Source organism: Prinia subflava, chromosome 2 (assembly GCF_021018805.1).
Source record: "Prinia subflava isolate CZ2003 ecotype Zambia chromosome 2, Cam_Psub_1.2, whole genome shotgun sequence".
NCBI classification, from domain to species: domain Eukaryota; kingdom Metazoa; phylum Chordata; class Aves; order Passeriformes; family Cisticolidae; genus Prinia; species Prinia subflava.
In genome coordinates this window covers 77,958,672-77,986,648 of record NC_086248.1, presented here as the reverse complement: position 1 = coordinate 77,986,648, position 27,977 = coordinate 77,958,672, and the positions used below count along the sequence as shown (strand labels likewise).

At 38.8% G+C, this 27,977-nt stretch overlaps 1 protein-coding gene across 8 annotated transcripts in view; it reads left to right on the top strand.

The window, feature by feature from the left end:
• Positions 1–27,977, top strand: part of LTBP1 (latent transforming growth factor beta binding protein 1) — a 184,068-nt gene that overhangs the window by 71,880 nt on the left and 84,211 nt on the right. For 7 of the 8 annotated variants that reach the window (XM_063390680.1, XM_063390678.1, XM_063390676.1 and 4 more), the window contains 3 exons: positions 9,588–9,812; positions 13,248–13,525; positions 22,590–22,692. In XM_063390680.1, coding sequence (XP_063246750.1) covers positions 9,588–9,812; positions 13,248–13,525; positions 22,590–22,692 — 606 coding nt within the window. The remainder of the gene's footprint in view (positions 1–9,587; positions 9,813–13,247; positions 13,526–22,589; positions 22,693–27,977) is intronic. The other variant, XM_063390679.1, reaches the window with a different exon arrangement.

Below are 27,977 nucleotides of genomic sequence, written 5' to 3'. Positions count from 1 at the left end.
AGGGCAGTGGCCTCCAAACTTTTTTGATTTTACATTGCTATCAGTAAAATATTTTTGAACACTCTCTCCAATATGTATATATATATAAATTCTATACACCTACTACTGTGTATATCATCTAATTGTCCATTATAAACCATAGACAAACTAGAAAGTAAAAATGGATGAGAAGAAGACTAAGTGAACTCTTTTTAAAATTAATTTTATTTATAAATGGTACAAAACATAGTTCTTTCCTGCATTCCAGTACACATTCTGGCACATTGTGTGGGATGAGCACACCCTGCCTTGGAAACTGCTGGTATAGGTAAACAGGGAAGACCAGCTTCATAACATAAGCTGTAATACTACTTTTCTGCAGTTAGTGTATCCATTGCCTCTCTCTTATTTATTGCTTGAATATATTAAATTCAGTCTGTTGTGTTAGATGCTATAAATGTAGGTGGTAGAACATCTCCTGTCTAACCAGAGTTACACAGAAAACCTGTTGTCACAAGAGGGAAAAGGGATTTTTTCTTACTTGTACACATTTCAGTGCACAGGGTTGTGTACAACATGGTGGTGTGAAGCTTCTCAGTGAGGTTGTACTCAGCTCAGGGGGATTTTGTGCATGATTAAATTGCTTGGAACTCGACATGACCAGGCAGAGCACTGGTTGTGTTTTAGGTTTATACAGCTTGTGCAACAATCTGTTATGGTTATAAGAACCACAATGAGTGGTGAAGTTGTGTTTTTTAATGAATTTCCAGCTGTACATTCTCTACAGAGTAACCTTTATCCTTCCTATTCACTAGCAGTGACTCTTCTCCTTTCTTAGAACTCCAGGATTTGAGTCTCTAGCTTTTCACTGGTTTCCTATGACCTAATTTATTACTCAAACTCTGAACAATATCCATCCCATTCTCACATTGTGTCACTGCCACAAGGTCAACTCCCCAGAAAACTTTCCAATTTCTTGTGATGTAGTCAGTGCCAGAAAATCATAGCCTTTGTTTTTCATGTTTAACTCTTCCATGAATGCCTGGACTATGAGCTGTTGTTTGTATACTAATGAATATTCACTTTAAAGAGTCCATTCTTATTTTATTTTTCTTGTAGATGTTTATACACCAAAATGAGGACTGTGGTAATGCTACAGCAATCAGAGACCAGTCTCCTGATGTTTGGAAATTTTTGTGATGACTCCAGTTTCCGTGGCTTTTCTTTTTCTATTTTAAACATAATTTTGTTATTGGAGGATGTCTCATGCTATGGTTGGATGCAGTAGATCAGTGTTTATAGGCCATTTGGATCTAAGTTTGGGGGTTCACCTGGCTCACCAAACCATACTGAGATACCTCAGTCAAGAGCGGGGTTGTGAGTGGGTGATGAGATGCACCCGAATGGCAAACTGGCCTGTGGATGTCCTTACTGGCCTGTGGATGTCCTTACTGGCCTGTGGATGTCCTTACTGGCCTGCTGGGCCAGCCTGGCTTCACTGGCAGACCAGGAAACCTCAGATAACAGCACTCACAACTTGTGTGGCTCAAGAAGGCACAAAAGGTTAAATGGGAGTGAATCTCAGCTGTTGTTGTTTAACTCCAGGTAGCAGCCAAGGACCACGCAGCCACTCACTTCTTCATCAGCAGGACTGGGAAGAGAATTGGGAGGGTGAAAGCTGGAAAAGTCTTGGGTTGAGATAAAGAATTTTAGTAGAGAAAGCAGAAAGCCGTGCATGCATGCAAGCAAAGTAAAACTAGGAATTAATTCACTGCTTCCCACGGGCAGGCAGGTGTTCAGCCATTCCCAAGAGAGCAGGGCCTCATCACAACTAACAGTGACTTGGGAAGACAAATACAATCATTCTGAATGTCCCTCCCTTCCTTCTTCTTTCCCCCAGCTTTTTATACTGAGCAGGATGTCATATGGTCCAGAATATCCCTTTGGTCATTTAGGGTCACCAGTCCTGGCTATATCTCCTCTGAATTTCCTGTGCATCCCCAGTCCCTTTGCCAGTGTGGAACTGCCCAAAGAAGAAAAGGCCTTGGCTCTGTGTAAGCTCTGCTCAGCAATAACATCTCTACATTATCAACACTGTGGTCAGCACAAACCCAAAACACAACCCTGTACCAGCCACTGTGAAGCAAATTAACTCTACCCCAGCTGAAGCTAGCACATCAGCTTCAATATCTACTATTTAGTTACCAGAAATAGTAAGGATCCCAATGTCCCTGGCCAGTGTCAGCTTTACTACTTCTGTGGTCTTCAGAGCCTTTGTGTAACAGAAGTATACCCAGTGTTTCTCAGAACATGTTGCTGTTTTGTGTGATGGCAATCAAGTAGTTAGATGTCTAAGAGGAGCTCTTTTCTCTGCTTTATGCTACTGGCTGCCACTCCATGCAAGAATCCAGTGCGTTTCAGTGAGTTTTTTTGGAAATAGCCTAATACGATAATGGGTGTCAGAGCAGAGAATCAGTTCACTGATTTCTTCAGATTCTAACAGTGCACGAGCAATGACAGCCTAGTGTCATTATGGTCAAATTAATCATTAATCCTGTTGTCATTAAAGGTGGGTAGGGCTGTTCAGCTGGCACTTGAAGGGAAGAGTATAGTCTGGAAGGATCCTGTAGCAGTAAAAATACTTGCTGTTTGTTGTTACCTGTCCGTCTGTTGAACTCTTGTTCTGTTGAAAATGGGTATGTTTCAACAACATTAACTAATATTATTACTAATATTGTTACTCATGCTCAGGCACACGAAACAGTGTACAGAAGGGTAATTCTTGAAAATCCTGAGAACATAGGAAGGGTAGTTTTCATCTTACACTGTGCTCCTTGACAGCAGTACTCCTACTTTGATGATGACAACTAAGAAGTTACTCAGGACTGCTTAAATTGATACCTATTAAGTTTTATACTGCAGCACTCTTGTCTTAAGCAAGGGTGCTAATTTGTTACCCTTCCAAAGCCAGCTTTTCCTAGTTACTTTATTTCTGAGGAAAATAAACATCAATACACTAGAAATCCAAAGAAGTGTCCGGAGTAGCATTTTTGTATGTGTACAGTAGCCAGTGGGTTTTTGTTTTTCTTAGTATATTGAGTCTAAGCCTAACTGTTGTGATATAGTCACTATACCAGGGTGATATTTAATAAAGTCAATAAATTCACCACCTATGATCAGTGTAGGAGTGACTCAGATGACTCCTTAGCAGTCTGTCTCTTTGTCTCCCAAAACAGTGTCTGAATTGTCTCAGATTTTGAGAATATTAGAAGCAGAGCTAGGAAAGATTGACTAAGCAAGCCTGTTAGTAAGAATCCTCCTGTCAATCATTTTGCAACTACCATAATGTTTGCTATACCCTTTCTATATTGAGTAAGCACAGCTTTAGGCCATTTTCCATGCTAAAGCATACATTGTACTTTTCTGATAGTATTTGAATATTCTGTTTTTCATCCATCCTCTTATTTCCAGACTGTAACAGTAAGAGTTTTATTGGCAGCTGTTGGTCAGATGTCAAGTCAGGCACCTACACAACAGGCCTGTGTTGCATTTGACACGTTGAGGATAGCTGACTTGTCCACATGAATTTGGAAAGATGTGATACAGGGCCAATGAGACTCCCATCCCATTGAGACCCCCAATGAGAGATGAATGAAATTACCTGGGGAAGTATTGGATATCTCTTGGTTGACTGTGTACACATTTTCGAGTTGTCAACATCCAACTTTTCTTCCTGAGCTGTTTTAAAGTAGTGAGTTTAAAACTGAGGATGTCAGATAAGTAGTACAGTGAAATTATCTAGTGCATGTTCATTCTGGATTTCTTGCTGATCATGATGCTCACTCAAAAATGTATATTTCTCTATAACATATTTGCCCTTTCCTTTATGATCTGAACTTCCTGCCTAAATTTCTGTATCAGGATGTTCCATAGTTGACAGTGTAGCCTTCATTAGCTCTAAAAAACATGCATGATCCAGACTGGGATAACACCACAAAGCTTGCTTATTTTGGCAGTAATTTGGTTTGCTTATCTGGTTAAATAACAGTATTTATGATCCTGTTCCCAAGTGGGGGTGCATTACGTTTTTTAAAGATCCCTTGGTAATATTAGTTTAAAAATATAAGGCAAATTCTAATGAAGTCAGTAACCATGTTAGTTTGGAATAACTGAGAGCCCAGTTTAGTACCTGCATATTTTTTGTCATACAATTTGTTTTAAGCTAGGTTCCTGTTCAAATTTTTTCCCTGCGGTGTTGCAGATGTTACCTCTTTCCAGAAGAAATGTCTCAAGTGTCTTCAGTATCTTGTTCATGTAAATAAGCCAGTCACAGGAGCAGGCATCACTTCACCATTTTCAATGGCATTACAGAGGTGTTACAGTGTTTTCAGAGCAGAAATCATTCTTACATCTGGCGCTGGAGCTCTTGCTATCAGATCTACGATTTTTAAATTGCTTTTTGTTGTTGTAATGGAATGCTCACATTAAAAGTTGTCAAAATACAAACATTAGGATAAATTCAGAAGTGAATGCAGAGGTATTACAGTTTTACAGCCACCTAAAGATTGTCTTTTCTCTCTTTGTGTCCCAAAGCACAAGTTTTTGATACCAAGATTATCTGAATGCTTCTAAAGTAACCATATAATTAATTTACTTTTTAACTTGCAACTTTTTTACATAACACCTCTGCATTATAACCAGAAATCTGAAGAGAAAAGAGTCTAGAATGAATTAGTTAGAAAGTTGAGGCACCACAAGTTAAGAATAAAAGGGAAAAAAACTAGAGAAGAGTCTAAACTAAACCAGAGGGATAGCATCGCTACTGTAGTTGATGCCTTGGTGCCTTTTGTAAGTTACTCTTAGAGTTTCTGCAATTAGAAGGTGGAAATAACTTTAGAGCAATTGTGCAGATCCATATGTGGCCCCTCTGGGTTTCAACTTTTACCTAAAGCTTGTGGTGTTTCAGAGCACTGTGTTATAAGAATGTTGCATAGGGCAGCTGCATTTGTGTTCAGTAGGTCTGAGTGAGGCCCTGTGCTCTCTGTGTGCTTAGTAACAGGGTGGATGAACGATGCCCAAACAGCTGGGGGGCATGTAGTAATGCTGGATAACTATAGTACTTGGAGACAAAATTAATCTGTTCTTTGTGATGCATCCAGTGGAAATACTGTAATCTAAATGAGCAGTTCAAGGTTTTCCTTGGCGAGCCTGTTGATGTGATTGAATAGTGCTTACGCTTGAATTGTTGACAGCATGTGAGTAGAAAAGGCAAAGAGTGGTGAGGGAAAGTCATATGTTCCCTGAGGTGTAAAAGAAAAGGAATTTGGAGAGTCTGATGAGGAACATTTCAAAACCCATCTTCATTTTCTCTAACACTGGTTACAGGAAGGGAGTTCCCTTCCATCCTAAGGGCTTGTTTGTGTAAGCATGGGCTATTCTTTAAGGATTAGGAGGATTTAGGTGCTTGGAATTTGTCTTGTTACACATTGTTTTGATTAAATGAAAACATTTGGACTTGACTAAATTAGTGTATCTGGAGCTGTTTGAGGTTGTTTGAGTATTGAAAACAAATTAGGTTATGTAATTACATGAACAAACCGTATTTATCAGTGGTTTCCTAGCTGCTTTGTTGATGATTTCATGCCCTGTACTAGTGTTTTTAACCCATAGCTGTGGCAGCTTTATTGGAATTCATCTTGCAGATGTTCTTTTTCTATGCCTTGAGCCATTCAGAGATTCCCTGTGGGGTCATCTTGATGCAGCTTCTCTGCTTGGCTCATCTCAAACTGTGATACCCAGCAAGATTTGCCAGACTAGGAGGAGTTAGGGCTTTTGGATGCCAGAGGAACCAAAGCTTGCTATTACCAATTAAATGCCCAAGGATTGGAAGAATACTTAAAATGCCTGTATTTTCTTAAACCCGTCTCCACATTTCTAAAGGATATGTGTTCATTTATAGTAAAAAGTAATTAAGCTTGTTCAATCATATGTTGGCTGTTCCTTATGAGACCATTGAGAGATTTAGCTTAGAGTAGCCCCAAGTGAGGAAATTGTTGCCTTTCTTAGATCCATTAATACTTTCTTTGTTTTGTTTGTAAGATACCCACATGTGAACTGAAATTTCTTCTCATCTTACACAGACCTATATTCATATTTTTGTCAAGGTCTGAGCTAGAGGGTTTCATTCCATAATGGATATTTTATTTCTTCTATTATTTTCTTTTCAGAGGAAAGGTAACAGCCCAGTGAGATTCAGGCTTCAGTGTAACCTTTTTCTGAATGCCAGTTGAGAACTTACATGCAAACCCAGCATCTTCAAATGGTCTTTCCCAAAAAGCATGGGTCTGGTTTTTGTTAGGAATATTTCCTATGCCTCTGGCAGTATTCTGCCATTCTGTTTAGGTTCTTTAGCCTTAATGACAAGACAAAACAAAGCAAAAAAACTTACAGGAGAGGTTGAGCTGTTCAGACCTTGGCTTTATGTCCTGTTTCTATCTTAAGTGGTCCTTTCCCGGGGGCTCTTTGGTCTCCGTTAAACAGAGAGTCCCAGAGCCCTGTCAAGGAAAAGCAGTGGTTCCATCTTCTGCATTTTTGAAGGCTTATGCTCCTCCAGCTCACTTTTCTCAAATGGTCTGTGTGTAATTCCAGTCCTGGTGAAGTTGTGTGCCTGTGATTTCCAGCACCAGTGTCATAATCAAAGGCAGCCCCTCCTCGAGGCCATAAACTACCTGAGGAAATAATGCAGCAAGAGTGTGGGCTGCTTGCATGTGTTTAAAATAATCAGAAATTTTATTTCAGTAGGGTGTGGGTTTTTTCCTTTATTTTTTATTTGATCTTTTGTTTTGAGGTTGGTTTTTCTTAAGTTCTCATAATATTTGCCATTTGAGATTGTAAAGCTTTCTGTTTAGCCTGGAGATTACATCCTATTTGTTTTTGTATGGCTGATATCTTACAAATATATATTTCAGAATTCAGAATTTTTATTACAGAGCTTTATATTCTCAGAATGGATTTCATGTATTCTCACTTAAACTTCCTTCCTCATGCATTAGGCCTGAGATGTAAATCAGTATCAGTTAACTGAGTGATTTGCACCACATGATAATGTGGGAAGCTTGAAATTTTTATTTTCTGTTATGTTTAAATACTGAGGCATTAAATATTCTTAATTATTTACCTCATACTAGATCTTTTAGTGTCATTTTTTTTACACTTATTTGCATTAATTATTTGGGTGGCTATCCAAAGCAAACAATTATGAGAAGGAACATGAACCAACTCTTCTCTGTTGGCATCTTCCTTCCCAGTATTTTTAGCTTCCTTCCCAAAATTTTTGCTCAGAAACACAGGTTTTCATAGGCCTATTCATTCATTACCCACCAGAGTCCTGCAGGAGAGGAACTCGTGAAGAGTGCCTGGTGGTGCAGAGATACCCATGCAGCTTGACCTTCTAGATGTCAATTGTTTTATAGGAACAGTAGCACAGAAGAAATTAATTTATTTGGGTGGAAATTCTGGATATATTTATGTTGTCTAAAAGGGGGATTTAGCATATTAGCTTGTTGCCTCGACTGTGGAGAGAGGGGAAGGAAAATCTATTGGGTAGACCTCTTGCACTCAAGGAATTCCTCGGTAAAACTACTTTTGTTTGCCTTTGTTTGCCTTTGTTTCACTGTACTTCTTTCAAACACCAAACTGCTCCCCCCTTAATGCTGTTTCACACTGCTTCATGGTCTGATTTTACTTTGCAAGAAAACCACCTTGGTGTTCAGCCTTGTTCAGGCACATCTTTAAAAGCACTAAAATTCTTTGTATGTTGCCTTCAATACAGTGCAGCCCCTTGTTTGTGGCTGCTTAGGAAGAAATGGTAGAGAGAGAGGTGTCTGTCATGCCTTAGGTACTGCTGTGGTCAAGCCCCCTTCATTTTGCCGTGAAGTAACAGCAGTTCTGCGAGGATGTCTTTTATACACTCGGATCAAGTCCCAACAGGAGTTGGGACCCAAAACATAAGGCTTGTCCAGTCATGGGTAGCCTTCCAAGGTTGACTAGGACCATTAGCACAACGCTACAGCTTGGAGTACTTTCAGTCAGTTTATATTAAATGTAAATATAAGATTAGGCAAGAAAAAGATTAAATACACTTTCGCAGAGCACAGTGAAAAACAATGCTGGCAGTTTGCATTGTGCGTGGACCTGTCTGGCAATCAGGCATTGGCATTCCAGACCTGTCCAGGCAGTGTGAGGGTGCTCTGTGATGAGCTGGGCTCAGTGCGCTGTTTCTTGAGCGTGTTTCGTGGGCCAGGGGAATTACACAGCTGGATTAGGACTCCTTGGGCTGCTGGGTGTTTGACTGTGTCTTCTTGCAGCATACAACATGCAGGTTCCTTTTCCAACACTGGCCTTCTATGGTATTCATAATACTAATAGCCTGTGGCTGTCCAGAGGTCACAGCAATTGGAATAATGAGCACTAGTTCTTAATTACCTTGGATTATCTGCAGTTTATCATTTTTATTGTAATTCTTTACAGACCAAGCAATACTGATCAAGCAAAATGCCGTGGTTACGGTAAAGGTTCTTATTTTTTAAAGTCAGAATCTTATCTTAATTTTGACAAATGGATACTGAACTCTGTTTCTCAATATTATTTGATTCCTGACAAAAATGACCTTTGTCTTGAACAAAAACTTGTGGTAGTTTTCTTCTTGTTTTCATATCATTTATTTCTTGAAAATTCTGACGGCTCATTTACATGGTGATTGATTGTAGAATCCCACATTATATTTTTGGAAAGTGCTGAGCCATGCCTATTACTGTGTGTACCTCTGAGTTGAGAAATTTTTTTCATTTGATGTTGTAATTTTTTATGTTTCATCCGATAAGTTATATTGCTGTAAGTGTGCAAGTGCTAGCTGGCACAGAAATAATTACCCTTGTCTTTATATTAGAGTTACAAGATTTTAATGCTTTGGAATTTGTCTATGAAATAATTTCAGTAGCATCTTTTGATATTTTTATGATCTTTATGGTGGATACAAATTAGTTTATTTCATCTGAGAAATAAATGTTAAGCAAAAATCTAGATCCTCTGCAGGAAATAGTTTTATAGAGAACAACCAAGGCCTAAAGTCAAAATGGAAAATTTGTCCCCAGTACTTTCTGTTCTTGGGTGAGTTTTTTCGCAGGCTTTGAGGAAGGGGTAAGTAGTCCAGGGTTTTTGGAAACAGGAGGCTGACAAATAAGAGTATCTGTACCAAAATGTGAATAAGAGATGTAGCCAGACACCGTATTAGTTTAGTGTCTTGCTTAATAGCATCATGAAATAAAATAGCTAGGATATCTAAGGGAAGAATTGCTTTCTGTGTTTGTCATGGAGAGAAGATGCGAACAAGGCAGAGGTCAGAGGTCACAAGGAAGGGAAGGGAAGTGGTTCTACTGCAAGGCAGTTAAAAATGCATGTCAGATGGATGGTCATTCTTCAGATGTCTGAATGAAGAATTAAGCTCTCCAGCCCTATTCCTTTCCTCTTCAACCTGTGTGTGATATGTGTCTAGATAATACTAGAAGCTAAAGTTATTAACAAAATTTTTATTTCTGTTTTCGTTTCAGTGATTTGCCACCTTCCATGCATGAATGGAGGCCAGTGTAGTTCTAGAGATAAATGCCAGTGCCCTCCTAATTACACTGGTAAACTCTGTCAGATTCCCGTGCAGACTGCCAATTCTCCAAAACTCTACCATCACCCGCAACAGGTGAACAAGGCTGTAGGATCACAAGTTATCCACTCTACTCATACTTTACCACTGACAATGTCTGGACAGCAAGGCATAAAAGGTAACTTCTTTCTTGAGAGATATTTTTAACTTGTTGGTTCTAACAAATGATTTTGGATATTCAACCAGTAACAATAGTGCTACATCTACATATATCAAATATTGACACCACAACTTGAATCATGAGCTCACCAGAATGTCTGGAACATATTTTGCTCAATGACTGAAATAATAAGAAATAACAGTGTTATTGAAAAGGGTTTGTAGATAAATTTACTTTGCTTTATGGTAGAATTTAATGCTAATTGCAGAGTCAAGGGATAATGCAGGGAGTTTTTTTCAGACCTGTTCAAAAAGACGATTATTGTGGTTGAACAGTCTCCATAAATTGCACTATACATAGACAGAGAGTTGCAAGTGATTCTGTGGATACTAGTGGAGGGAAGAGACCATACTTTTCAACATAAAATAATTTTAAATCTAACGTGAAACTAAAAATACAAGCCGTGATTATCTTACATGATTTGGTAGAGTCTTATAAGTTAATTTTGTGGTGAACTTCTTAGTGTAGATAAGCCATTATATGATCCACTTAAATAGAATAAATTCCTTCCAGGTCAAATAACAATATTAAAAAAAAAAAAAAAAAAAAAAAAAAAAAAACCACAACAAACAAACAAAACCACCAAAAAACCACAACCAAACCTAACAACAAACAAAAAAACCCAAAAAATCCCAAAACAAAACAACAACAACAACAAACCAACAAAAAAACCCAAAAAACACAACAACAACAAAACAAACAAACAAAACAAAAAACAAAACCCAAAAAACACCAAAAAATGAAACAAAACAAAAAAACCAAAAACCTAGGGTTTCCCTACCGCTGAGGCTGTGAAGAAGACTGAGGATAAGTAAAAAGGAAACCTGTGATGTTAATCAAATTTTCGCAAAGAAAGTTAATTCAGCTTCAGATTACTGTTTCCTCTAATACTTTTGTTGTGAGGTAAAAACTTCTGATGACTTTGAAGAGAAGTGTTGAATTTCTTATGTGTCCTATGAGTCTGGGTAAGATTTTATCTGGGTGAGATCTTGTCCATAGAAAGTGACCTCTGCAACTCAGATTCTCAACATATGACCTCATGTGAATTTTGTTGTCTCGTTTGAATTGCCAGATTGGTTTTTGGTCAAGTGTAATTTTAAAGTTACCTCTCCAAGGTTGGTATCTCTGACTAAAAATAAAATACGTAGGGAAAGATGTGAGGAGGCTCAGTTACTGGCAAATAGTTTCTGAATAACTTTGCTAAAAGATATTTGTGATAAATATAATCTAAGGTAATAGTTCTGTATTCAGAGAGGGACATAGCTGTGAAGGAACTGTTAACAGTATCCTGGAAATGCAATGTTTTATGAGTATCTTTGAGTATCTCCTCCATCAGAAGAAAAGAATATAATTACTTAAACGTTTAGCAGAGCATCAATTTACTTCTCTGCCTATGTAATTCCAGATGAAATCATTTTAGACAATACAGTGGACCACAACCTCCACATGTTTAAGACACAGTTATTCTTCAGATTCTCTCCTAAATGCACAATAGGTTTCTCAGTGCTAAAGAGTCTGACCTCTTGGATATTGTTTTCCTCACCTTCAAATCATCATAGAAATCATTAGCAGTCACAACGCCTTTTCTTCTCTTTACGTATCCAAATGAGGATGTTGGATTGTTGAGAGACTAATACATTATTTCTTTAAAGGAAAGAATAAAACAATTCATCCTGAAATGGCTGGCAGAAATAAAAATGAGCGCATCTAGGCAGTGATCCAAAACCTGGAGAGGACTGTGATAATAATACTGCATGGGAGAAACCAGCCTAAATTTGATGTTTCTAGCATCTGAACATCTCTGGATGGCTTGAGACACTAAAGCAGAGAAATTCAGTGATTTCTTTTGAGGACTAATATAATTTTTACATTTAGCAGCTAGAGAAACTAGTTGAAGGGATCCCTCTTTATACATAAAAATGTTGGGGTGAGTTTTGTTCTTTTCACAGACAGACTAGGCTGTCTTGTCTTGCCCTCCAAACCCAGTCTAACAGCCTGAAAAGGACCTCACTGCTTCTGCTTGAAACACGGAAGCACTCCTCTGTGGGTTTGCCTCTAGCAGACCTCATGTAGCATACATTTTGCTTGTGGGTTGTTTTCAGTGCAGGCAAGATCTTTACCCCGCAGCTGTATTTTGCTGACTTTCTGCCATCTTGTTCCTGATGTGTCTGTCTGAGTATGTTGAAAATTTTCATAAATGAAACAAAGCAGTCAGTGTAAAAATAAGTCTGGTTCTTTTAAGGAATTCCTGTGTGAGACCAATTAATATTGATAACATGCCTAGAAAAATGAAAATAATGTCAAAAACCAAAAGCACTTTCTCCAAAACATTATAATTTTAAAGTAGCTCCAATGAATGAAATATGCCTCCTGAGGAGTAGAGCTCAAAATACCCAGTCAAGTTCCAAAGAACAGCTGAAACTTCAGGAGACAAGGAGATAATCCAGAAGACTCAACAGCTGTGTCAAATGATATTTTTTGGTTCTTGATGTTTGGAAGGGGTGCTACCTCTGATGGTTTGTCTGGCCTCAAGTAGCCTGTGCAGTACTCACTGACAAGAGAGGCCCAGCCAGACACAGGAAATGCTAACTTAATTATGCAGCTTACAAACTACACAACTTGTTAGCACCTCTCCTCCCTGCCCATGCAAATAGTAACTTCAGTTACTTTAAAGGGCATTTTGTCTTCCAGTGAGAAGAGGCTTAAGGGTCACAAGCAGTTCTGTGCAGATTGCATTGACTGGAGGGTCTCAGTCTGCATACCCAGACTTAAAACTACAACCATATTTAAAAACGGAAGTGTCTGAAAATCATTTCCTCCCCCTTTATCTGCCAAACCCTGAATTCAAAGTTCAGCGAAGGGAGTGGTGATTTTAGATGGTTGAGATGCTGGCAACTCTTGCAGGGGCGAACTTGAGACTTGGCAGGTATATAAAGGTGAAGGGATGAAATCTGAAGCTTTTTCTGTGTTCCAGAGAAAGATGATGGATCTGAAAAAGAAAATAAAGCTTACTATATATCCAAAAATAACCTAGTAGAGTAGGAATTCTGGAACTTTGAATGGGATTCTTGTTACACAATATGACCACAAATATTAATGTCATACCAGCCAGTTTGGACATCCATGTTTATCTAGCAGTCTTTACAATCCTATAATGTTGTTCTTTCCTCCATGAAGGTTTTTCGTTTTCTTGCTTTGTTAATGAGACTCTATGTGTTCTTTAAGCCTTCCTCTAACCCCCAAATTTGGGCATCATTTTTATTTCAGTCACTTCAAGGCACTCTGTAAAAATTCTGATGTGCAAAAAAGAAATGTCTTAGAGGTGCCTAAGATATCTTCTTCACATATTTTATTACCAATTTCTCTTACGTGTTTTTCCTTCAATTATTTTAGTGAAGTTCCCTCCTAACATAGTGAATATCCATGTGAAACATCCCCCTGAAGCCTCAGTTCAGATCCATCAAGTGTCAAGGATTGACAGCACATCAACAGGACAAAAAGCGAAAGTACCTCAGCCAGTACATCCACAGGTCTCTTACCAAGGTCTTCCGTATCAGAAGACCCAGAAAGGACATACAACTTACACAAATCAACAACCCATTCCTCATATGTTTCCTGTTTCAGTTAAAACTCAGCTTGGGCGCTGCTTTCAGGAGACTGTTGGGACACAGGTAAGAAATGTTTGCTAAGGCTTGTGAGACAGGTAGCTTGAAAACTCTGTTATAAAGGAATGAAAAAAAAAATTTAAAAATCCAAAAATTGGAGGGAGAGGACACATTGGACATTCTTTTCTGCGAGAAAATTATTTTGAGAATGTAACATTTTTATTAAGTGATATTTTTCTGACTCTCCTTCAAGCTGATGTCTTTATTTTCTGTGGACTTGGGTCCCTGACATTTTGATTTCAGTTATTTTATCTGTAGCTTTTTCTTTCTCTCATAGAAATTCCTATTCAATAACTTTACACGTTTTACAGTGTTGTAGGCTAATGTTTTGAATCTGTTGAAATGTGATCATTGAATGAAGTAGAAAAGTCATGAAAGCCAGCTGTTTTTCCTGCAGCCAGTCAATGCTTATTTATTTTTATGTTAAATACGCCTCGAACTGGGAAAGACAACTTTTTTTTACTCTAAAAGAACTAGCTTTTCTGTTTCTTTCATATTTGCTTTGCTGTATCTGTGAATTCTCTCTATTTGTTCAGATGCAACACTAAAATGAGCTTTCCCTATTAGCAACAATGTGTTGCAAGTCCTTTCTGGAGTTGATGCTGGATAATTTAGATACCTGTACTTAGTTCAAAAATCATCAGTGTTTATACATTTTTTTGCAGGGTGGATTTGGCTTCAGAAATATGTTATTAAATATCCTGGGATCCTGAGATGACTTTACCGTCTGTAGAGCAGATAGGTGGAAGGATTTGTGTGTGGCCTCTTGTAGACAAGACAACTAAGTTGATTAGGGCTTCGCTGAACTTACTTTTGGTCCACACTAAAAGCAGAGGATTAAATCTATATCAGAATCTCTTTTGTGATTTTGTGTGCATGTGTAACTTCTACCATTCTACGTTTCTTCCATCCCTTGTTCTCTCCTTATCTTCCTTGAATTTCAGCTGCTTTTCAGTTACAGGTCCTTTGATGAGGACCTGAGGTTTTTTTTCATAATCTTCTGTGGAATATTTTTCATCTCTCAGCACATTCTTCCTTGCCCCACCTTATTTAAATTCCCTTAATGTATCTCATTCAAAAACAGTAGTATATTCAGTTTCCATAACAGATTGTGTTTTCTGCAGTGAATTTCCAAGCAAGTGCATACAGTTAAAGTTAGCAACAGGAACCACCTTAAACTGAAGTTCACAGGACATTATGGCACAGATAGTTGAAGAATCTGGTCATATCATCAGATCTGCACTCATTCTTCATGAATGACATGGGAATTCTTTCAGACCTTCTCTTCCCTTAGCTGTTTTTAGTATCATAAGTTACTGTAACCAAAGGCATCTCTAACTAGCTTGTTCTCATGTAACCATGAGAACAAGCTAGTTAGAGATGAATGAAAAGATGTCAGGCTATCAGCTCAGGACAGGACGAGTGAGAGGGGCAAGAGGAATGAAATTTCTTAGTTTAATAAGATTAAATAAATAAAGACATAAATTTTTGGAAATACATGTACACATGCACATATGTGTAATTGTGATCATTTTCTGAAGTGTCCTCAGCACTGTGAAGTGGTAAGATAACTACAGTAGGATTACAGTTTGAATTTTTAAAAGGTATTGTAGGAAGCAAATAGTGTTTTGGATGGTTCTGTTTTGTTCTCAAGTCAATTTACTTTTCCTGGCTGCCTCTCTTTTCTCTGAGTGGAACACTCAGCAATTATTTCTCCTCTGGGAGATGTTAATGGTGATTGCTCCAGGATGGCTTATCATGTTACATGATAGCTCACAATGATACTTCCCACACAAAAGTTGTAGTCCATCAAACTCGTCCCTAGTACCACAAAGATTTTTGCGGGATATATCATAAGCCACGTTAAGCTGCAGGCCAGAAACTTGCTGTTGACATATAGATATAGGAAACAAACTACCTAAACTTGCCCATTGTTGTACAGAAAATGATGTAGAGGAAATAGAGACTTGAAGCTGGGAAACAGACATGATGGAAGCAGTAGATCAAAAATCCCTGTTAAGATGGAGAGCAGTAAATTTCTGAGGAACACTATAATGGTGCTTCAAAAGCTGGAGACTGGGTGTAGTGTCCTGTAAAATATTTTACAGCCATGTAGTCCTTTATTTCTGAAATCCAGGGAGTTGAGCATCTTAGACCACTGATTCACTAAGTCCTAGTTAAAAAGAAAGCAAATAAGGAAGATGTTGTTTCTCTTCTTTAATTCCTCCTCTTCACATGATTTTAATTTTAATTCTAATAAAAATGCCTTTATTATGACACAGGAGATATCATTTCCCAAAATACTTCTACAGCATCAGTGGTGTACCTAGTAAAGATTGTGTTGGTGTTCTTGAGTCCTGTTAATTTTGCATATAATTTCTTTGCATTTAAATAAGAAAAGAATGCGCTTGCCTACTGTCTGTGAAAATCCATATAAAGATAATTGAGCACTACTTTTTTTACCCCTTAAGATCACTTTGAGGTTTTTACTAAGTGTATTCATGTGGTTATTCCTACAGTTAGTGCATTGCAGTATTATTGCTAAAAAAAAAAAAAGGATTTTTTCTCAAGATTGTTTGGGTCTGTTCTTTCCTTTAATGTAAAAAAGGAGGTATTTTTTGCCAAACAGCAAGAAATTGGAGAAGCTGGTATTGCAAAAAAAACCTGTCTAAATCAGGTTCTTTCTGTCTAGATTCACGTGAAATGCTGTTCTCTTCAGCAGATATTTTTGGGGTATTAGGTTTACCGAAGGAGACTTCTAGAGATCTTAGCATCTGTCATTTGAAAACAAAATAAAAAACCCTTGTTATTCTACAGAGAGACAGATACTGAAGTCACCCCAATGAAAGGAGCACATGACAAAATGTCCATTAGAGAAGCTGGCTATGAAGCTATGTCAGCCTATGCTTGTTCATTCCTCTGTGTAACTGCTGAGAGGAACTGCTCTCTGAAATGATCACTGCAAGAATTTCAGAAACACTGTCTTCTGACCCCCCTTTTTGTTGTGGTACTTTGAATTCAAGTCAGTTCCAGGTTGCTGTGTTGGAGTATATATTCCATGCTCACTTGTCATTGTTTTGCTGCATGATGCTTTGCGCTTCCCTTGCACAGTGCTTTAAAAAGTGTTGCAGAAAAAGAGCACACTTGTTAGTGCTCTGTTCAAAAACAGTTGTTTTCGTGTTATGAAGTGAAATGTGTGGATTATAGTGATACTTTGGAAAATCATATTAAAGAAGATCACAATATGACATCTATAGCAGGCAGACAAAAGAAGTGTAGGTGAATGGTTTTAATTAATTGGTTTTAATTATTTAAATGGTTTAATAAATAACATTAATGATGAATGCTAGGAAAGACTTTTGAAAATTACGAGGGATTTCCATTTTTCAGTGCAATCAAAACTCTCACAGATGCATTCAAATGTGTTTCAATGCTGCTTTTAGTAGGCCTGATCAACAGGCCATACTAGTTAACCAACATCTTAAGTGGGATAAATTTCTGTGGAGACAGTTTATTTAATACTTTGTTTCAGCAATGTCTTTTACAGGAAACATATGTTTTGGTTTGAGCAATACCTTTCTATCTGCTGTCAAACTTAATAGAATACAAAATAAAGCCAAGCAATAGGTGGCAGCTGGAAAAGGTCAGAAATTATCAACACTATCATAGTCAAGATTCTGACTTTAAATCATTAAGCACTTACTTCATTCAGACATGAGCATATTACACTGATTGGGTGCTTTGAGAATATAGTTTTTAAAACTGGACTTAAATAATCAATGAGTTTTTCATGATGGGAAACATGAAACCAATGTATCAAAGTTTTTGAGTTAGAAATCAGAAGAGCAAAATATGTTGATAGACCTTAATGCCTAACCTAACACATTGATACTATTGTATGTAATACAGTCATAGTGTATGTAGTGTGGAGGTGATGACAGCAGCAATATGCTTGTTGAAGTTATTCATTCAACTGTATAAGCATCCCTGTCGAACTTCAGATTAAAGAAAACATTTCCTGTGGAGGCAGATTTCAGGTATTTTCTTTTTTTTGACAGCTGTATGAAATGGACTTTAGTATTTATCTTCTTTAGGCGGGAAAAGTGATACAATTTTGTGCTTCATACTGGTACTTTTTCTCTTAGAGCACTTTTAAAAACTCTTTTCTTTAGAATAGTCTTTAAAATGCCATCTCGTAAAATAAAATAACTGTCTGGAATTCCTTAAAGCTCATGGTTTGGCTTCTGAAATTCTTAAACAAATAGACTATCAGAAATTGGTGTGGATTCATTTCCAGGATTAATGCTTCATTTGCAGTAGTTTCTTTGCAAGATCAATACTCTGAAATATCAGAAGATTAAAGACGTATCAGATACCAAAAACACCAAACACTGTTTTAATTACTCAAATAGAAGAAAGCTGGATAATTTCTACTTGCTTATGAAGAATGTTCTGTTTAAGCCAAAACAAATTCTTTACCAGTTCTTCTGGAAAGTCTGGAAGTATTTAAGTTTCACTCCTCTGCTTATGAGACAATGCCTGTTAGTGAGCCAGTGCTGCATGGGATAACGCTCTTCATTTGTAACAACCTGTCATTCAGCTGGCCAGTAAGCTAATTAAGTATGTCTGTTAATTGTTTCAGTAATACAGTTTATTAAGTTTGAGGTTTCTTGCTCTGTATGTCCTGCCTATAGGAAAAAAAAGCGCAACAATCCAAGGTCTGTGCCTGTTGAATAGTTTGCAGAAAGTTAAACAGTGTATCCATTCACTTCTGCTATTGTGGTATGTGAAATGCAGTCTTTTGAGCTGAATCCCAGAGTCATTAGCTATTAGCTCAGGCAAAGCACCTATCAATTTCAATCATAGTTAATCATGTGACACTCCTTTATTTATGCCTGTACTGTGGTTTTAACTAACAGCTTGTGACAGGGATTTGTAGATGGGTCACGCAGGAGCGGGAGTCCCAGGAAACCTTGTGGTCCCTTGGCCAGAATCCTCTGCGGTTGCCCTGAGAGTAATTGCCAGACTGGGCTCCCTACTGCACTTTTCAGGGAGCTGAATAAATTTCCTCTGCTGCCTTAGCAGATGAATTTCAAGGATATAATCCCTCCTTTTCCCTGGCATTGGAAAATAGATGAAGCACTGGTGGCAATACGCAGCTTAGCACTCTAGGACTGTGGAGATGGGGCAGAGGCTGGAGTCTGGACAGAGTGACAAAGAGGTGATGTGGCTTGGGGTGGCTTTTGTGCACCAGCATAGGGTCAGCCAGAATTTCAGTCTTCCAGTGGGAATATTCAGTACTTCCTTCAGTTATATAAAATATTGGCATAGGAGCCCAGGCACGCATGAGGAAAAATATGTGGATTTGAAACAATACTTTCAGTGTCTCTGAGCACTTTACCCAGGAAGAACTTTGTTTTATAGCAGTACCATGTGTGCATCATACTGCTGCTACTGCTGAGCCTTTCAGCACAGCTGAGCTCTTTTATACCAAACCTTCATTACTTCTTTGCCTTCTGAACCAGTAAGACATTTCCAAATTATAAACTTAGGACAGAGATATCATTCATGAAAATCTGTACTCTTTTCCAGAAGCCCTCAGGAATACAGACTAGATTAGTTTAAAATATGTGTAGATAACAGATAGAAAAGTGCAAACCTAAGCTTAAAGAATGGCAATGTCTTCATGCATAGTCAAGCAAGCCTGTGTTTAGCTTTCCTGCTTATTTTAGGCTCGTGAGTATGTGTTGGAGTTGTGTTGAATGGTGAAACAAACTAAAAAATAGTTATGAATTCCTCCAAGTGACTTTCCAGTCATTGTGAGTCAGAGACTGAAAAAGACTGCCTGAAGAATTAATGAGTTGTTCTTGGTAGTAGAAAGTGGGCTAAGACTTTTGAAGTGGAAAGGAATTACCTGTAAAAGTTTCTGAGACCTGTAGAAATAGAGCTTCAGTCCTTATATGCTTAAGGTTGCTGAAAGGAGGGAGCATCCTAAGAAAACATTTGGCTAGGGAACAGTTTGTGCAGTGCCATGGGTGTTTAGAGTATCTGAAGCACTACTAGATGTACCAAAGAAATCAGGGTTTAGTAGTCACAGAAGAACTCTGTTTCTGCTTGGATTAGGACTTTACGGAGCACTCATGTTTTGTGATGCATAGCTCCAAAATTACACAGATCTTAAGGCAATAGGAGCCCCATGTGGGAGTTGCTTTTCCTTGTTGCCCAGTTTCTACAATGATCTGGATGTTAACCAAATTATCATCGATTCTTCAAGCTTTAATTCACCATAGAGGCAGTGGGAGCAGCAGCTTTAATCATTGCCAGTTTTTACTGACAGGACTGCAAACCACGGTTGCCAGATGACTCAGACTTTGGCATCCTTATTTTTGCTCATGATTTTTATATGGAAATTTGAAAAAGTTATGACCACAGAGATCATGATTTTCAGTAGAGTGCAAATGCTGTAGCACCACACCTAAACTATAAGCGGGCTTTAATCCTTCTCCTCTCCTTTCTTTTTTCCCTTCTTTTTTAGCTTGTTACTATTAGATGACACCTTTTGTCATTTTGGGGAAAAGGGGGGGAAAAAAATGGGGGGCCCAGTTCACGATGGCATGTTGGCTCTCATGTTAGTGGAACCTTGCCTTGACACACATGAGCTCCTGGGATGTGTCCTTGAGGTTTTGATCTTGAAGAGAAAAACTGGGTTTTAGGTAATGTGCCTCACTGCCCAAATGCTCCATCCATGAGATCATAAGGGGAGGTGCAACACCAGCCTTGATTCCTCCTATTTCTTTTCACGGAGTGGAGAGTTGTAAAACCAAGGTACAGCGGGGGGAGAAGAGCTGGGTGCAAAATGCTTTAGCTGACTCTTCATAACAGCCACAGTGTACAACTTTAGCTTCTCTGTGGCTTCTCTGTCTTTGAAGAAGCTCAAGGAAAGGGGTTGAGCATCTGTAACTATAAAGCATTACTTGGTAGCTGTGGTTATAAAATAAAATGGTCCTTCCTGGAGCATACCTGCCTGGGATGCAGGTTGAGAAGACCAGCATTGTGTAAAGATGTAACATGAACTCTAAGGTTTTAGGGTAACCACATAGACGAGGCGTCATGAGTACTCTCCACTTAAAAGATTTTTTTGAGCTTCTGGGGTGTGCAGCACAATCTGTGTATCCTCTAGCTAGGGGCAACTGGAAGAGCTTAATTTCAGTTTTGGAAACAGCAGAGCTGCTACAGCAGAGAAGTTGGGTAGAATTCCCCATTCTTGATGGTATTTCTGAAGTACTGGGCTGGGAGCTGCTTATGGAAGCAGAGCTCAGTGGACTGACTGATCAGGAATGGACAGCCTTGTATTAATCCTACCAGTGCCTAAGCCAGAGAAGTGCAGGACAACTGAAAGATACGTGTTGACCTGGGGTAAGCCTGGGCCTGCATCTGAAAGGTGGGACTTGCTGAGATATTCCACTGCTTTAACATAGCCAAATACCATCCAGGCAAGGACTTCCTCATCCCTTGCAACATAGGAAAATTTGTCACCAGACCCACTCCAGACAGTAACATGAAAATAGTCTCCTAAAGTTGCACAATAACTGAGGAGTCTGTTTGAATGTTTGGTCATTCTGTTCTTTTTGCTGTTCATGTATCATGCCAAACTGAGGCTCAAAGCGCAGTGGTGCTAACCTGTGTATGGATAGTGGGCAGAGGGACACCACAGCCGTGCCAAGTTGCCCTACGTGCTAAAAACTTGGGCACATGTGGCTGGCTGTCACTGAGATGGAGGACACTTCAGACTTCTCACACATCCCTTGACACAGATCTAAGCTTCATTGTGCTGCAAGTGCTGAGCTGCAGTCTGATGTTTAATAGTGAACTGGTGGTGCTTTTAATTTGTTGAGATACTTCAGGATGTGTCTAGGGAGTATTTATGAAAATGGGATAGAGGAAATGGCTGGGGATGGTGCCTTGCTGGCTCTCCCCATGCAGAGGCACCCTCTGATGAGTCAGAACCCTTGTAGGGATCTTGCTATCCTGTTAGTAGTCACGCTGTAAAGCTACACAGGGTAACTCCACTTCAGAAATATCATTGGCTCATGTGTGACAGTATGATTAAGAGCACATTGGAGAAATTTTGGGAAAGCTGGAGGAAGCTGTCAGTGCCTGTGCATTCAGTATGCTTCTGCACTGTGGAGTGACTGTGCTACCAGCTAAGTGAGAGCAACCACAAGGCCACAGCCTGTGGCATAGGATGAGCCAGCTACCTTAAGCTGCAAGCTGTGTGGCAGTGAACATTTGGGTCAGAGGTTTACACACTGTCAGAAAGCAGAGTTAGATTAGAAAAAGTCTATTCATGCCACACCAAGGATTCACACTTCAGCACATTTGAATTGTTTGCTGCAATGCCTATTTATATCACATTTGCTTTGAAAGTATTACTAAGCGCAGCTGTTATGGACTTCTCCTGTGCTTTGTGTGTTTGTATACCTAATTGGCAGGTTTAGATCGTTGGGGGTCTTTTTAATGTCTGTGGCTGAAATACTTTTAAGCTTTCTTTACCATGCAAAATGGAAGAAAATTGCAAAAGTCAAGAACATAACTAGTATGTTGTAAGCTTCCAAATATTAATATTCCTCTTCTTATAAAGAATAATAAGTGTGTTACTGATCAGTGGGGAAATGAAAATTGATCTCAGAAATTATAAGATATTTGAGTTAATTCATATAGCTTTTAAAAAACTGGACAAGCATATTCTTATGATGAAAATGATAGCTGCCAACGGTGAGCTACTACCTTAGAAATACACTCACTCATTCCTATGGCATAGTTTTCTACTAGTTTTTTTTCTCCTTTTCAAGCTGACACGGAGGAAGATAAAAATGTCACTTAGTTTACTCATGCCTGTGTAAAGAGCCTCTGCCATGTATGAGCACTGTTTAAATTCAGTTAAGAGCTCCATTGAATCTTCAGTGTCTCAGCAAGAGGTTGACCCTGAATGCCTGAAAAAGAACATTGTACTGGAAGTGAGTGTTGTACAGTATCACTAACCCCAGTATTCTTTACCTGACTATTTCAGTGTGGCAAAGCACTTCCAGGCCTTTCCAAGCAAGAAGACTGCTGTGGAACCGTGGGTACTTCCTGGGGTTTTAACAAATGCCAGAAATGTCCCAAGAAGCCATGTAAGTGCTCTTTTATTGTTGCTATTTTATTGAGGGCTTTTTCCCCTCAAGTAGTATTTTCCCTGTTTTCAGAGGGGAAAAGGGCCAAAGGAGCCTAGTAGAAAAAAGTGCTATGATTTGATTAGGGACAGGTTGTAGGAACTGGAATTCCCCTGCATGCCAGCAGAGTTACAATATGCAGGCACTTGGTGCAGCCAGCAAAGTTGACGTCGTTGGGATTTTTCCCCTGCTTCTTCCTCCTTTGAGTCAGTGATGGACTGTTGCATTTACTCAGTGCAGGAAGAGTAATCACATTGAATCATCTCGCCTTTTCCAGCTGGACTTCTTCTTTTTTTTCAAGTTTGCAGAGAAATCTTAAATTATAGAGGCGCCAGTTTCTGCTTGGAGAGAATGCAGTGACCTCTTGGGACTGCAGATGAAGTTTCAAGTTTGGAGCCAAGCTCTTCCAGGCTCTAAATTGTTGGTTGCTTTTTTTTCCTCTGCTTTTGAAATATCTTCCCCCAACAATTGGACAGTGACAAAGACTTTCTTCAGCATTTTATTATGATTTGACATTGTACTATAATGAGAAAAGAATTTTGAATTATTTGCATGATCAGTGAGGATAATCTCTTGAACTTTTTGTGAATTGCATTATGGTTGCATGGGAATAGTAATACTTCTGTGTCATGTAATATTTTCGGCATTAAATGAAAGATGGGAAAAGATAATGTGATCTCTCTTTTGCAGATGGAGTGGACCTGCATTTACTGGGCCAAAACTAGATCATTAAATTGTAGTCATTCTTACCTAGTTCTTCTAGGACCCTGTCATTCAGATAGCAGCGCTAAAAATATGTTCAGTGTTTGATTTTTTTTTTGGAGGCATGTGTTTCTCTATAAGCCTTAATGTGGATGTAAATACAATTCCAGCAGAAAAATCTGCTATTACTCCTGTTTCTCTAACTCCTCCTTCCATAGGAGACTCTGATTTTATATTGTTATTTTTGAGTCACATAAATGTATGGTGACTCAGTCTGGCTTGCTAATTTCTGAAACATTTTGTGCATTCAGGTATGTCCATCTTCTGATGTGCTTTAGAAAGAGAGCCTCCTCTCTTTCACACCTCCTTGGGTGTGTGAAGGTAATAGTTAGGACGACTTGGGTATCTGTTTTGTTCCTGTAGCATGTAAATACAATTTATGAAAGGAGCATGCCTGCCTACTGTATCAAATTTAACAAAGACAGGTGCCAGATTCTGCAGCTGGCCCTTGGCATCCCTGGTTGCACACACAGACTGCGGAGTGAGAGGCTGGGGAAAGCTGAACTGTGTCAGCAGTGCCCTGGCAGCCGGGAGGGCCAGCCCTGTCCTGGGGGCATCAGGCACAGCATGGCCAGCCAGGCAAGGGAGGGGATTGTCCTGCTCTGCTCTGAGCTGGGGCAGCCTCACCTCCAGTGCTGGGGCAGGTTTGGGTGACACAGTGTAAGGACATAAAGCTGTTGGAGAGTGTCCAAAGGAGGGCAACAAGGATGGTGAGGATCCTTGAGGAGGAACTGTATGAGGAATGGCTGAGGTCACTTGGTCTGTTCAGCCTGGAGGAGACTGAGGAGAGACCTCACTGCAGTTACACCTTCCTCATGAGGGGAAGAGGAGGGGCAGGCACTGATCTCTGCTCTCTGGTGACCAGAGACAGGACCCAAGGGAATGGCCTGAAATTGTGTCAGAGAGGCTGGATATTAGGAGAAGATTCTTCACCCAAAGGATGGTTAGGCATTGGAACAGGCTCCCCAGGGAAGTGGTCACAGCCTGACAGAATTCAAGAAGCATTCAGACAATGCAATTGAACTACAACTGAAATGGAGTTCATCGGAATCATATTGACAAGTGAAGTGTTGCTTATTTGAATGTAGGTGTGCTATGAGAAAAATCACAAATTACTGAAATGTGTTTCAAAATTGGTTGGAACTGCTAATAGAAATTTTTTTGTGCCTGGTTTGAAGGGAAGCACACCTTTTAGTTCTTCATAGTTCAGATAAAATACTGATTGTCTCAGCCTGGCAGCCACACAACAGCAGTTGTGTGGATCAAGCAGCTGCTTAATGACATGGTGCTCAGCACAGTGTTAAAAGCAAGGAAACAGGGAAATTGTGACAAACTTCTGATCCACTGATGCTTCCTAAGCAGGTACAGAGAAGTGCTTGAACTCAACCTAAAAAGCTCTCCCAGAGGGAAGTCCACCACTCTTTTTTCAAAGCACTGAATAAGAATATTTATTTTTAATGCTAATGAGATGAGCCATGTCCTTTTGTTATAAAAAAGTTTAATGACTAGTATGCTTGCTCAAGATGGAACATTTTAGAGTTCCTTTATCTGCCAGAATAATTTCTAATCTACATTTTATACCTATGAGGAGATGCCCTAACCCATAAAATGTAGAAACAATTCTTGGAACAGATTTAGGAACCCAGTCTCTTTCCCAGAGTCCTTAATTACTTACAGTATGAGTCATGCTCACTCCTGCTTTCTGGCTCAATTTGGAACTGTTATTTTGAATGTGACTGCATGATTTCAGGAAGAGAGAGAATGGTGCCACTTGGAATAATCCTCTCCTTCTTATTAAAGCATTCCTGGAAAGAAAGGATTTGTGTCTCCTAGACATTTCTCATCTTTCTAGGTGGGAGTTCTCACTGTATGTTAGTGTTTTAAGAAGGGAGGGAGGAGAAGGGTGCACTATCTATTTTATGCAGACTAAAGTACAGTGCCATTATATCAAGAGTGTGATTTGGTAGGTGTATGCTTCAAGAATATTCATTGAATCTGTCAAGAGGTTTCAGTGACAGGTGTATGTATAACAGGTGTATGTATTTTCTCTGGGCTACATTTGATTTAGGAATGATTCTAAGCATGATGCTATTTAATCATGCCATGTCTTATGGCAATTCTGCATGGGTGAAATGGTGAATTTTTAGATTAAGAACTGATGGTGGTACTCTTAGTGTGTTGCAGGTATTTAAGGGATCTTACAGCATCTTAAAATGTTATAGATGTTCAGGTTGAACTTAGGCACAAAACCTGAAACCTCAAAATCTGTTCTGGATCGAGGTCAAAGTATCTTTTGGGCGTAGGAGTCTAATTAAGCCTCATGAGAATATGGAAGTGTTATCGTTCTGCAGAGTAAACAATTTCCAAAGATAGATGTAAATTTGATAGAAGATTTAATAGAGGTCTGGACTGAATGCTGAAGGATTTATATTCATCAAGCATTTTTACTTTTACAACACTGAGAATGTTTCGGTGCTAAAAAGAATATGCATATATTTTCATATACATAAATTTATATGATATTGGATGAAAAAACTTGGGAGTCAAGTAAATAATTAGTAAGTTGTCAGTTAAGCGATAGCTATGCTTGTGTCTCAACAGGTTAAGTTAATCCCACAGTCTTCCCATATAATTCTGACCTGTTCTGATATTTCACTAAATTGGTATTACTCTTTTTATTGTAGGTGTTTTGGAAGCAAACAGATTTCCTTTTGCTTTTATGGTTTTATGCCTCATAAACTTCATTTAAAGTGGACATGTTTCTATTATAATATGTAATCAGGTTGTGATCTTCTGCATAACCCACTTCAGCAAAATATTTAAGAATAAACTTTAGTGTCACTAGCAGGCACTTCTCTGTTCAATCAGCTACTCAAGAACATTCTTAAGTTTGCATGTGCCTCGTTCCCATGGTCTTACAGAGGCCTCTATCATCCTTGTAAAGACTTGAGTATTTTGGGTAACAGCCACTGCTCAGTCAGGGCTTCTGTCCTGTTGCAAATTTAAGTGCCTTGGCCTGAGACAGCTGCCATGTCTGTAAGCTTATGGGCTGTTCAGTTTTACTGAAAACTAAAAGAAGTTTTGGAATAGACCTCCATTTTTAAAGGCTTCTAACAGATGACAACTTTTAGGAAAGGTCTTTCTGTGTCACATGGGGGATGTTGTGATTGGCCAGGCTTCTTGCCAGCTTAGTAATTGCAAACAGGTTGTTTAGGTGAGTAAAGGGAAGTAATGTCAGACTCCATCCAGCTCCCACATGGATCACTAGCCATCACTGAACAAGCTTCTTCTCTGCTGTGACTTGCTTACATCTCTGCTCTTCGTTGAAAGGAAGAAAACAGCTGCTAGTAAGCTGCCAGTTTCCTGTTAATTGTGAGAGTAGGAGGATGAGGAAGAAGGGAGAGGCTAAAATCTCTGACCTCAGTCCACCACAGCACTTTCTAGAGCAGCTGAGTCACCCTGGGAGGGAAAATGTGTTGCAGCACTGGAAAAGACCTGGCATAGCTTATGGGCTGGTCTCCATCTACAACTGGAAGCTATTTTCATTCAGCAGGCTGCACTGCAGGGTACCATTCCTGCCCACAGAAAGTCACAGAGACTCTCCTGGTTTTAGTGTGAATTAAATCAGGCCTGTTATGACAAACACAGATTAGTTAGGACATAATGAGCGCAATTATGAGTTTGAATCTGCCAACATGAGTAGTAGGGGTTTCATCGACACTTGGGAACCAGAAGTAGACTAATGCATTGTGCTTTTGGAATTCTCCTTAAATTTCAAATGGTTTTAATATTATCATTAGGAAAAGACTGCAAATCTGCCTTGGAAACTAAATGTGTAGCTGCCACTTTAGTAGAGAGACAAAATTTTCAAATTGTAGTTGGTGTTAAAATGATTGTAGTCAGTGTAAAGATGGAAAAGTACGAGTTCAGAACTGTAATTACATTGCTGTATTTTTACTATGTGTGTTTAACCATTTTGCAGTTTATGCAATATCTAAGGAGAATCTCAGTGTTTTATTTACGCAATTATTTTAAATAATTCACTGAAATTCAAAATAAAACTATCTCAATCCAAAGCCTACTACTCAATATCATCACTTGAATTTTTCCAAGTAATAGGCAAATCTGTAGAACTAGTTAAAACAATTACCCTTTTTTTTATTTTCATCATTACAGTCAACCAGGTGCCAGTTTCTAAGTAAGCTGCAGGGATAAATGTGTGATTCAGGCATTATGTGAAGGGAATCCAATCAACAGCATATTGTTATTCAGTTGTTCTGTCGTATTTGATAGTTTATATACAGTAAAGATGGAAATGAATGAATCTGGTGGGTTTTGGAGTTGTCTGTTGAACATATGGGACACTTGAAATGAAACAAAAGATCTGACAAACTGTAAGGTATCTCTGTTCTAACGTTCAAATTATGAAAAGCTCTCTTGACACTTATTAAAAGCATTTATGTGATCATAGTGCCAGAAGTTTA